Below are 12,500 nucleotides of genomic sequence, written 5' to 3' on the forward strand. Positions count from 1 at the left end.
TAGGGTTCTTATTAGATGTTACACGTCTGTTTATTAGGGTTCCTATTAGATGTTACATGTCTGTTTATTAGGGTCCCTATTAGATGTTACACGTCTGTTTATTAGGGTCCCTATTAGATGTTACACGTCTGTTTATTAGGGTTCCTATTAGACGTTACACGTCTGTTTATTAGGGTTCCTATGAGATGTTACACGTCTGTTTATTAGGGTTCTTATTAGATGTTACACGTCTGTTTATTAGGGTTCCTTTTAGATGTTACACGTCTGTTTATTAGGGTTCCTATTAGATGTTACACGTCTGTTTATTAGGGTTCCTATTAGATGTTACACTTCTGTTTATTAGGGTTCTATTAGACGTTACACGTCTGTTTATTATGGTCCCTATTAGATGTTACACGTCTGTTTATTTGGGTTCCTATTAGATGTTACACGTCTGTTTATTAGGGTCCCTATTAGATGTTACACGTCTGTTTATTAGGGTCCCTATTAGATGTTACACGTCTGTTTATTAGGGTCCCTATTAGATGTTACACGTCTGTTTATTAGGGTCCCTATTAGATGTTGCACGTCTGTTTATTAGGGTTCCTATTAGATGTTGCACGTCTGTTTATTAGGGTCCCTATTAGATGTTACACGTCTGTTTATTAGGGTCCCTATTAGATGTTGCACATCTGTTTATTAGGGTCCCTATTAGATGTTGCACGTCTGTTTATTAGGGTTCCTATTAGATGTTACACATCTGTTTATTAGGGTCCCTATTAGATGTTACACGTCTGTTTATTAGGGTCCCTATTAGATGTTACACTTCTGTTTATTAGGGTTCCTATTAGATGTTACACGTCTGTTTATTAGGGTCCCTATTAGATGTTACACGTCTGTTTATTAGGGTTCCTATTAGATGTTACACGTCTGTTTATTAGGGTCCCTATTAGATGTTACACGTCTGTTTATTAGGGTTCCTATTAGGTGTTACACGTCTGTTTATTAGGGTACCTATTAGATGTTACACGTCTGTTTATTAGGGTTCCTATTAGATGTTACACGTCTGTTTATTAGGGTCCCTATTAGATGTTACACGTCTGTTTATTAGGGTTCCTATTAGATGTTACACGTCTGTTTACTAGGGTCCCTATTAGATGTTACACGTCTGTTTATTAGGGTTCCTATTAGATGTTACACGTCTGTTTATTAGGGTCCCTATTAGATGTTACACGTCTGTTTATTAGGGTTCCTATTAGATGTTGCACGTCTGTTTATTAGGGTTCCTATTAGATGTTGCACGTCTGTTTATTAGGGTTCCTATTAGATGTTACACGTCTGTTTATTAGGGTTCCTATTAGATGTTACACATCTGTTTATTAGGGTTCCTATTAGATGTTACACGTCTGTTTATTAGGGTTCCTATTAGATGTTACACGTCTGTTTATTAGGGTCCCTATTAGATGTTACACGTCTGTTTATTAGGGTCCCTATTAGATGTTACACGTCTGTTTATTAGGGTTCCTATTAGATGTTACACGTCTGTTTATTAGGGTTCCTATTAGATGTAACACGTCTGTTTATTAGGGTCCCTATTAGATGTTACACGTCTGTTTATTAGGGTTCCTATTAGATGTTGCACGTCTGTTTATTAGGGTTCCTATTAGATGTTACACGTCTGTTTATTAGGGTCCCTATTAGATGTTACACGTCTGTTTATTAGGGTTCCTATTAGGTGTTACACGTCTGTTTATTAGGGTACCTATTAGATGTTACACGTCTGTTTATTAGGGTTCCTATTAGATGTTACACGTCTGTTTATTAGGGTCCCTATTAGATGTTACACGTCTGTTTATTAGGGTTCCTATTAGATGTTACACGTCTGTTTACTAGGGTCCCTATTAGATGTTACACGTCTGTTTATTAGGGTTCCTATTAGATGTTACACGTCTGTTTATAAGGGTCCCTATTAGATGTTACACGTCTGTTTATTAGGGTTCCTATTAGATGTTGCACGTCTGTTTATTAGGGTTCCTATTAGATGTTGCACGTCTGTTTATTAGGGTTCCTATTAGATGTTACACGTCTGTTTATTAGGGTTCCTATTAGATGTTACACGTCTGTTTATTAGGGTTCCTATTAGATGTTACACGTCTGTTTATTAGGGTCCCTATTAGATGTTACACGCCTGTTTATTAGGGTCCCTATTAGATGTTACACGTCTGTTTATTAGGGTTCCTATTAGATGTTACACGTCTGTTTATTAGGGTTCCTATTAGATGTAACACGTCTGTTTATTAGGTCCCATTAGATGTTACACGTCTGTTTATTAGGGTTCCTATTAGATGTTGCACGTCTGTTTATTAGGGTTCCTATTAGATGTTACACGTCTGTTTATCAGGGTTCCTATTAGATGTTACACGTCTGTTTATTAGGGTTCTATTAGATGTTACACGTCTGTTAATTAGGGTTCCTATTAGATGTTGCACGTCTGTTTATTAGGGTCCCTATTAGATGTTACACGTCTGTTTATTAGGTTCCTATTAGATGTTGCACGTCTGTTTATTAGGGTTCCTATTAGATGTTACACGTCTGTTTATTAGGGTTCTTATTAGATGTTACACGTCTGTTTATTAGGGTTCTATTAGATGTTACATGTCTGTTTATTAGGTCCCTATTAGATGTTACACGTCTGTTTATTAGGGTCCTATTAGATGTTACACATCTGTTTATTAGGGTTCCTATTAGATGTTCACGCCTGTTTATTAGGGTTCCTATTAGATGTTACACGTCTGTTTATTAGGGTCCCTATTAGATGTTACACGTCTGTTTATTAGGGTTCCTATTAGATGTTACACGTCTGTTTATTAGGGTTCCTATTAGATGTTACACGTCTGTTTATTAGGGTTCCTATTAGATGTAACACGTCTGTTTATTAGGGTCCCTATTAGATGTTACACGTCTGTTTATTAGGGTTCCTATTAGATGTTGCACGTCTGTTTATTAGGGTTCCTATTAGATGTTACACGTCTGTTTATCAGGGTTCCTATTAGATGTTACACGTCTGTTTATTAGGGTTCCTATTAGATGTTACACGTCTGTTAATTAGGGTTCCTATTAGATGTTGCACGTCTGTTTATTAGGGTCCCTATTAGATGTTACACGTCTGTTTATTAGGGTTCCTATTAGATGTTACACGTCTGTTTATTAGGGTTCCTATTAGATGTAACACGTCTGTTTATTAGGGTTCTTATTAGATGTTACACGTCTGTTTATTAGGGTTCCTATTAGATGTTACATGTCTGTTTATTAGGGTCCCTATTAGATGTTACACGTCTGTTTATTAGGGTCCCTATTAGATGTTACACGTCTGTTTATTAGGGTTCCTATTAGACGTTACACGTCTGTTTATTAGGGTTCCTATTAGATGTTACACGTCTGTTTATTAGGGTTCTTATTAGATGTTACACGTCTGTTTATTAGGGTTCCTTTTAGATGTTACACGTCTGTTTATTAGGGTTCCTATTAGATGTTACACGTCTGTTTATTAGGGTTCCTATTAGATGTTACACTTCTGTTTATTAGGGTTCCTATTAGACGTTACACGTCTGTTTATTATGGTCCCTATTAGATGTTACACGTCTGTTTATTTGGGTTCCTATTAGATGTTACACGTCTGTTTATTAGGGTCCCTATTAGATGTTACACGTCTGTTTATTAGGGTCCCTATTAGATGTTACACGTCTGTTTATTAGGGTCCCTATTAGATGTTACACGTCTGTTTATTAGGGTCCCTATTAGATGTTGCACGTCTGTTTATTAGGGTTCCTATTAGATGTTGCACGTCTGTTTATTAGGGTCCCTATTAGATGTTACACGTCTGTTTATTAGGTCCCTATTAGATGTTGCACATCTGTTTATTAGGGTCCCTATTAGATGTTGCACGTCTGTTTATTAGGGTTCCTATTAGATGTTACACATCTGTTTATTAGGGTCCCTATTAGATGTTACACGTCTGTTTATTAGGGTCCCTATTAGATGTTACACTTCTGTTTATTAGGGTTCCTATTAGATGTTACACGTCTGTTTATTAGGGTCCCTATTAGATGTTACACGTCTGTTTATTAGGGTTCCTATTAGATGTTACACGTCTGTTTATTAGGGTCCCTATTAGATGTTACACGTCTGTTTATTAGGGTTCCTATTAGGTGTTACACGTCTGTTTATTAGGGTCCCTATTAGATGTTACACGTCTGTTTATTAGGGTTCCTATTAGATGTTACACGTATGTTTATTGGGGTCCCTATTAGATGTTACACGTCTGTTTATTAGGGTCCCTATTAGATGTTACACGTCTGTTTATTAGGGTTCCTATTAGATGTTACACGTCTGTTTATTAGGGTTCCTATTAGATGTTACACGTCTGTTTATTAGGGTTCTTATTAGATGTTACACGTCTGTTTATTAGGGTTCCTATTAGATGTTACACGTCTGTTTATTAGGGTTCCTATTAGATGTTACACGTCTGTATATTAGGGTTCCTATTAGATGTTACACGTCTGTTTATTAGGGTTCCTATTAGACGTTACACGTCTGTTTATTAGGGTCCCTATTAGATGTTACACGTCTGTTTATTAGGGTCCCTATTAGATGTTACACGTCTGTTTATTAGGGTCCCTATTAGATGTTGCACGTCTGTTTATTAGGGTCCCTATTAGATGTTGCACATCTGTTTATTAGGGTCCCTATTAGATGTTGCACATCTGTTTATTAGGGTTCCTATTAGATGTTACACGTCTGTTTATTAGGGTCCCTATTAGATGTTACACGTCTGTTTATTAGGGTCCCTATTAGATGTTACACTTCTGTTTATTAGGGTTCCTATTAGATGTTACACATCTGTTTATTAGGGTCCCTATTAGATGTTACACGTCTGTTTATTAGGGTTCCTATTAGATGTTACACGTCTGTTTATTAGGGTCCCTATTAGATGTTACACGTCTGTTTATTAGGGTTCCTATTAGATGTTACACGTCTGTTTATTAGGGTCCCTATTAGATGTTACACGTCTGTTTATTAGGGTCCCTATTAGATGTTACACGTCTGTTTATTAGGGTCCCTATTAGATGTTACACGTCTGTTTATTAGGGTTCCTATTAGATGTTACACGTCTGTTTATTAGGGTTCCTATTAGATGTTGCACGTCTGTTTATTAGGGTTCCTATTAGATGTTGCATGTCTGTTTATTAGGGTTCCTATTAGATGTTGCACGTCTGTTTATTAGGGTTCCTATTAGATGTTGCACGTCTGTTTATTAGGGTCCCTATTAGATGTTGCACGTCTGTTTATTAGGGTTCCTATTAGATGTTACACATCTGTTTATTACGGTCCCTATTAGATGTTACACGTTTGTTTATTAGGGTCCCTATTAGATGTAACACGTCTGTTTATTAGGGTTCCTATTAGATGTTACACGTCTGTTTATTAGGGTTCCTATTAGATGTTACACATCTGTTTATTAGGGTTCTTATTAGATGTAACACGTCTGTTTATTAGGGTTCCTATTAGATGTTATACGTCTGTTTATTAGGGTCCCTATTAGATGTTACACGTTTGTTTATTAGGGTTCCTATTAGATGTTATACGTCTGTTTATTAGGGTTCCTATTAGATGTTGCACGTCTGTTTATTAGGGTTCCTATTAGATGTTACACGTCTGTTTATTAGGGTCCCTATTAGATGTTGCACGTGCAGCGGCTAATCTTCCTGAAAAAAAGTAAACAAATCCTAAAGTAATTGCAGTGGATTGTAGAGGTGAAGTCCAAGGGTGGGAAGTTATTAGTTTCAAGGAAGTCTTTTTCATGTAATTTCATTATCTACATGTCATGTGGTTAAGAAGCTATTGACATTTTTTTCATTAACATGCAAAAGTAGGCGTTGCAGTTTTAAGACGGTCCCTTAAACCCTCTGAGCGGAACAGAGCAACATTTACGTTACATTTCACCTCCAAAAAGGAAATACGACAATGGATTGGAAAAACAAGGGGTGTAACTGGTTCACTATGGTCAACTGATTCAGAATATGCTAATTTCTATAATCCTGGCATGTTCTGTTGAAGAGATATTGAGTCCTAGTGTGTACCTGGTTAACAGGGTAGTGTGTTAACCATCTCTCTAGGTGTTATAGTGGAGTCCTGGTGTGTGTACCTGGTTAACAGGGTAGTGTGTTAACCATCTCTCCAGGTGTTATAGTGGAGTCCTGGTGTGTACCTGGTTAACAGGGTAGTGTGTTAACCATCTCTCCAGGTGTTATAGTGGAGTCCTGGTGTGTACCTGGTTAACAGGGTAGTGGGTTAACCATCTCTCCAGGTGTTATAGTGGAGTCCTGGTGTGTGTACCTGGTTAACAGGGTAGTGTGTTAACCATCTCTCCAGGTGTTATAGTGGAGTCCTGGTGTGTACCTGGTTAACAGGGTAGTGTGTTAACCATCTCTCTAGGTGTTATAGTGGAGTCCTGGTGTGTACCTGGTTAACAGGGTAGTGTGTTAACCATCTCTCCAGGTGTGTATGGTGGAGTCCTGGTGTGTACCTGGTTAACAGGGTAGTGTGTTAACCATCTCTCCAGGTGTGTATGGTGGAGTCCTGGTGTGTACCTGGTTAACAGGGTAGTGTGTTAACCATCTCTCCAGGTGTTATAGTGGAGTCCTGGTGTGTACCTGGTTAACAGGATAGTGTGTTAACCATCTCTCCAGGTGTTATAGTGGAGTCCTGGTGTGTGTACCTGGTTAACAGGGTAGTGTGTTAACCATCTCTCCAGGTGTTATAGTGGAGTCCTTGTGTGTGTACCTGGTTAACAGGGTAGTGTGTTAACCATCTCTCCAGGTGTGTATGGTGGAGTCCTGGTGTGTACCTGGTTAACAGGGTAGTGTGTTAACCATCTCTCCAGGTGTGTATGGTAGAGTCCTGGTGTAAGACAACGGTTCTGGAGGGATCGGATGTCGGCCGGCGCCCCGTGTTGCGCGCTGATAACGTCATAGAAAGAGAACCTGGACGCAGTGCTGTCCTCATGGGCCTTCTGGTGCTGAAATACACACACAGAGTTAGATAGACACACACACACACACACACACACACACACACACACACACACAGAGACAGACACACACACACACACACACACACACACACACACATACACACACAGAGACAGACACACACACACACACACACACACAAAGAGACAGACACACACACACACACACACACACAGAGACAGACACACACACACACACACACACACACACACACACACACACACACACACACACAGACACACACATACACACACACACACACACACACACACACACAGAGACAGACACACACACACACACATTGTGTTATGGTCTGTGTCTGTGTGTACCTGGTACCAGTTATAAGCCCTGTCTGAGGGGTTGATCAACATGGTCAGGATCTTGGCTTTAGGCAGCAGGGCGGCAGCGCGGCGAGGAGCGTCTTCAGAGGGGAAGTAGGCGGAGCTCTTCTCAAACAGGAAGTCACTGGTGACATTAGACGGGAGCGGGAACAACTCCATATACCTAGACGGGCAGGAGGGAGGGAGGGAGGGAGGAGAGGGGGAGAGAGAGACAGACAGAAGGACATTCTAAAGCCTGGTTCAGATCAACAGCCGTATAAGGAGAGAGATGTTGTGTTGTAGAACGGCTTGACTAAAGACTTGGCATTCAGATCAAAAAAGACAAGACACATGATTCAGACCGTTTCCACGGTAACGTGACTATATTTACAATGACTTGATGAAACTTGATGTATCATAGATAATATGATAACATAGATTACCAGTCTATTCCCTGGTGGTAGTTGGATCATAGATATATAATAACATAGATTACCAGTCTATTCCCTGGTGGTAGTTGGATCATAGATATATAATAACATAGATTACCAGTCTATTCCCTGGTGGTAGTTGGATCATAGATATATAATAACATAGATTACCAGTCTATTCCCTGGTGGTAGTTGGATCATAGATATATAATAACATAGATTACCAGTCTATTCCCTGGTGGTAGTTGGATCATAGATAATATGATAACATAGATTACCAGTCTATTCCCTGGTGGTAGTTGGATCATAGATATATAATAACATAGATTACCAGTCTATTCCCTGGTGGTAGTTGGATCATAGATATATAATAACATAGATTACCAGTCTATTCCCTGGTGGTAGTTGGATCATAGATATATAATAACATATATTACCAGTCTATTCCCTGGTGGTAGTTGGATCATAGATATATAATAACATAGATTACCAGTCTATTCCCTGGTGGTAGTTGGATCATAGATATATATAATAACATAGATTACCAGTCTATTCCCTGGTGGTAGTTGGATCATAGATATGTAATAACATAGATTACCAGTCTATTCCCTGGTGGTAGTTGGATCATAGATATATATATAATAACATAGATTACCAGTCTATTCCCTGGTGGTAGTTGGATCATAGATATGTAATAACATAGATTACCAGTCTATTCCCTGGTGGTAGTTGGATCATAGATATATATAATAACATAGATTACCAGTCTATTCCCTGGTGGTAGTTGGATCATAGATATGTAATAACATAGATTACCAGTCTATTCCCTGGTGGTAGTTGGATCATATATATATATATAATAACATAGATTACCAGTCTATTCCCTGGTGGTAGTTGGATCATAGATATATATAATAACATAGATTACCAGTCTATTCCCTGGTGGTAGTTGAATCATAGATATATAATAACATAGATTACCAGTCTATTCCCTGGTGGTAGTTGGATCATAGATATATAATAACATATATTACCAGTCTATTCCCTGGTGGTAGTTGGATCATAGATATATAATAACATAGATTACCAGTCTATTCCCTGGTGGTAGTTGGATCATAGATATATATAATAACATAGATTACCAGTCTATTCCCTGGTGGTAGTTGGATCATAGATATGTAATAACATAGATTACCAGTCTATTCCCTGGTGGTAGTTGGATCATAGATATATATATAATAACATAGATTACCAGTCTATTCCCTGGTGGTAGTTGGATCATAGATATGTAATAACATAGATTACCAGTCTATTCCCTGGTGGTAGTTGGATCATAGATATATATAATAACATAGATTACCAGTCTATTCCCTGGTGGTAGTTGGATCATAGATATGTAATAACATAGATTACCAGTCTATTCCCTGGTGGTAGTTGGATCATATATATATATATAATAACATAGATTACCAGTCTATTCCCTGGTGGTAGTTGGATCATAGATATATATAATAACATAGATTACCAGTCTATTCCCTGGTGGTAGTTGAATCATAGATATATAATAACATAGATTACCAGTCTATTCCCTGGTGGTAGTTGTTAGTGTTGAAGAACTGGACCTCTCCGTATGTCCTGGGGCCGAGGAAGCTACTAGAGATGGAAGGATGCATAAGGAGGAAGAGAGAGAGGGCCGTCGATCCTGGAAAAGAGGAATCAGTCCATTATTCAGGAAAAGAGGAGAGGAATCTGTCCATTATTCAGGAAAAGAGGAGAGGAATCAGTCCATTATTCAGGAAAAGAGGAGAGGAATCAGTCCATTATTCAGGAAAAGAGGAGAGGAATCAGTCCATTATTCAGGAAAAGAGGAGAGGAATCAGTCCATTATTCAGGAAAAGAGGAGAGGAATCAGTCCATCATTCAGGAAAAGAGGAGAGGAATCAGTCCATCATTCAGGAAAAATAACGGAGGATTCTGTCCATCAGGGAACACTGGGGGTTACTATAGGTCAGTCTGTCCATCAGGGAACACTGGGGGTTACTATAGGTCAGTCTGTCCATCAGGGAACACTGGGGGTTACTATAGGTCAGTCTGTCCATCAGGGAACACTGGGGGTTACTATAGGTCAGTCTGTCCATCAGGGAACACTGGGGGTTACTATAGGTCAGTCTGTCCATCAGGGAACACTGGGGGTTACTATAGGTCAGTCTGTCCATCAGGGAACACTGGGGGTTACTATAGGTCAGAGGATTCTGTCCATCAGGGAACACTGGGGGTTACTATAGGTCAGAGGATTCTGTCCATCAGGGAACACTGGGGGTTACTATAGGTCAGTCTGTCCATCAGGGAACACTGGGGGTTACTATAGGTCAGTCTGTCCATCAGGGAACACTGGGGGTTACTATAGGTCAGTCTGTCCATCAGGGAACACTGGGGGTTACTATAGGTCAGTCTGTCCATCAGGGAACACTGGGGGTTACTATAGGTCAGTCTGTCCATCAGGGAACACTGGGGGTTACTATAGGTCAGAGGATTCTGTCCATCAGGGAACACTGGGGGTTACTATAGGTCAGTCTGTCCATCAGGGAACACTGGGGGTTACTATAGGTCAGAGGATTCTGTCCATCAGGGAACACTGGGGGTTACTATAGGTCAGTCTGTCCATCAGGGAACACTGGGGGTTACTATAGGTCAGAGGATTCTGTCCATCAGGGAACACTGGGGTTACTATAGGTCAGTCTGTCCATCAGGGAACACTGGGGGTTACTATAGGTCAGAGGATTCTGTCCATCAGGGAACACTGGGGGTTACTATAGGTCAGAGGATTCTGTCCATCAGGGAACACTGGGGGTTACTATAGGTCAGAGGATTCTGTCCATCAGGGAACACTGGGGGGTTACTATAGGTCAGTCTGTCCATCAGGGAACACTGGGGGTTACTATAGGTCAGTCTGTCCATCAGGGAACACTGGGGGTTACTATAGGTCAGTCTGTCCATCAGGGAACACTGGGGGTTACTATAGGTCAGTCTGTCCATCAGGGAACACTGGGGGTTACTATAGGTCAGAGGAGTCTGTCCATCAGGGAACACTGGGGGTTACTATAGGTCAGTCTGTCCATCAGGGAACACTGGGGGTTACTATAGGTCAGTCTGTCCATCAGGGAACACTGGGGGTTACTATAGGTCAGAGGATTCTGTCCATCAGGGAACACTGGGGGTTACTATAGGTCAGTCTGTCCATCAGGGAACACTGGGGGTTACTATAGGTCAGAGGATTCTGTCCATCAGGGAACACTGGGGGTTACTATAGGTCAGTCTGTCCATTAGGGAACACTGGGGGTTACTATAGGTCAGTCTGTCCATCAGGGAACACTGGGGGTTACTATAGGTCAGTCTGTCCATCAGGGAACACTGGGGGTTACTATAGGTCAGAGGATTCTGTCCATCAGGGAACACTGGGGGTTACTATAGGTCAGTCTGTCCATCAGGGAACACTGGGGGTTACTATAGGTCAGTCTGTCCATCAGGGAACACTGGGGGTTACTATAGGTCAGTCTGTCCATCAGGGAACACTGGGGGTTACTATAGGTCAGTCTGTCCATCAGGGAACACTGGGGGTTACTATAGGTCAGAGGATTCTGTCCATCAGGGAACACTGGGGGTTACTATAGGTCAGAGGATTCTGTCCATCAGGGAACACTGGGGGTTACTATAGGTCAGAGGATTCTGTCCATCAGGGGAACACTGGGGGTTACTATAGGTCAGTCTGTCCATCAGGGAACACTGGGGGTTACTATAGGTCAGTCTGTCCATCAGGGAACACTGGGGGTTACTATAGGTCAGTCTGTCCATCAGGGAACATTGGGGGTTACTATAGGTCAGTCTGTCCATCAGGGAACACTGGGGGTTACTATAGGTCAGAGGATTCTGTCCATCAGGGAACACTGGGGGTTACTATAGGTCAGTCTGTCCATCAGGGAACACTGGGGGTTACTATAGGTCAGTCTGTCCATCAGGGAACACTGGGGGTTACTATAGGTCAGTCTGTCCATCAGGGAACACTGGGGGTTACTATAGGTCAGAGGATTCTGTCCATCAGGGAACACTGGGGGTTACTATAGGTCAGTCTGTCCATCAGGGAACACTGGGGGGTTACTATAGGTCAGAGGATTCTGTCCATCAGGGAACACTGGGGGTTACTATAGGTCAGTCTGTCCATCAGGGAACACTGGGGGTTACTATAGGTCAGTCTGTCCATCAGGGAACACTGGGGGTTACTATAGGTCAGTCTGTCCATCAGGGAACACTGGGGGTTACTATAGGTCAGTCTGTCCATCAGGGAACATTGGGGGTTACTATAGGTCAGTCTGTCCATCAGGGAACACTGGGGGTTACTATAGGTCAGTCTGTCCATCAGGGAACACTGGGGGTTACTATAGGTCAGTCTGTCCATCAGGGAACATTGGGGGTTACTATAGGTCAGAGGATTCTGTCCATCAGGGAACACTGGGGGTTACTATAGGTCAGTCTGTCCATCAGGGAACACTGGGGGTTACTATAGGTCAGAGGAGTGTGTGTGTTTGTGTGTGGCTGCAGGGTTCAGTATCTAATGAGGAAGAAACATTTGGCACCAATCAACACTGATGCACCGAGTCTCTCTCTCTGTGTGTTTCTCTCTC

General features: G+C 41.2%; 1 protein-coding gene across 1 annotated transcript in view; it reads right to left on the minus strand.

The window, feature by feature from the left end:
* Positions 1 to 12,500, minus strand: part of LOC121563122 (bifunctional heparan sulfate N-deacetylase/N-sulfotransferase 4-like) — a gene marked incomplete at its 5' end in the record, with an annotated part of 28,991 nt that overhangs the window by 5,468 nt on the left and 11,023 nt on the right. Inside the window, 3 exons of the mRNA XM_045219772.1 lie at positions 6,887 to 7,057; positions 7,400 to 7,574; positions 9,400 to 9,523. Coding sequence (XP_045075707.1) covers positions 6,887 to 7,057; positions 7,400 to 7,574; positions 9,400 to 9,523 — 470 coding nt within the window. The remainder of the gene's footprint in view (positions 1 to 6,886; positions 7,058 to 7,399; positions 7,575 to 9,399; positions 9,524 to 12,500) is intronic.

Source organism: Coregonus clupeaformis, unplaced genomic scaffold (assembly GCF_020615455.1).
Source record: "Coregonus clupeaformis isolate EN_2021a unplaced genomic scaffold, ASM2061545v1 scaf2733, whole genome shotgun sequence".
Classification (NCBI taxonomy): domain Eukaryota; kingdom Metazoa; phylum Chordata; class Actinopteri; order Salmoniformes; family Salmonidae; genus Coregonus; species Coregonus clupeaformis.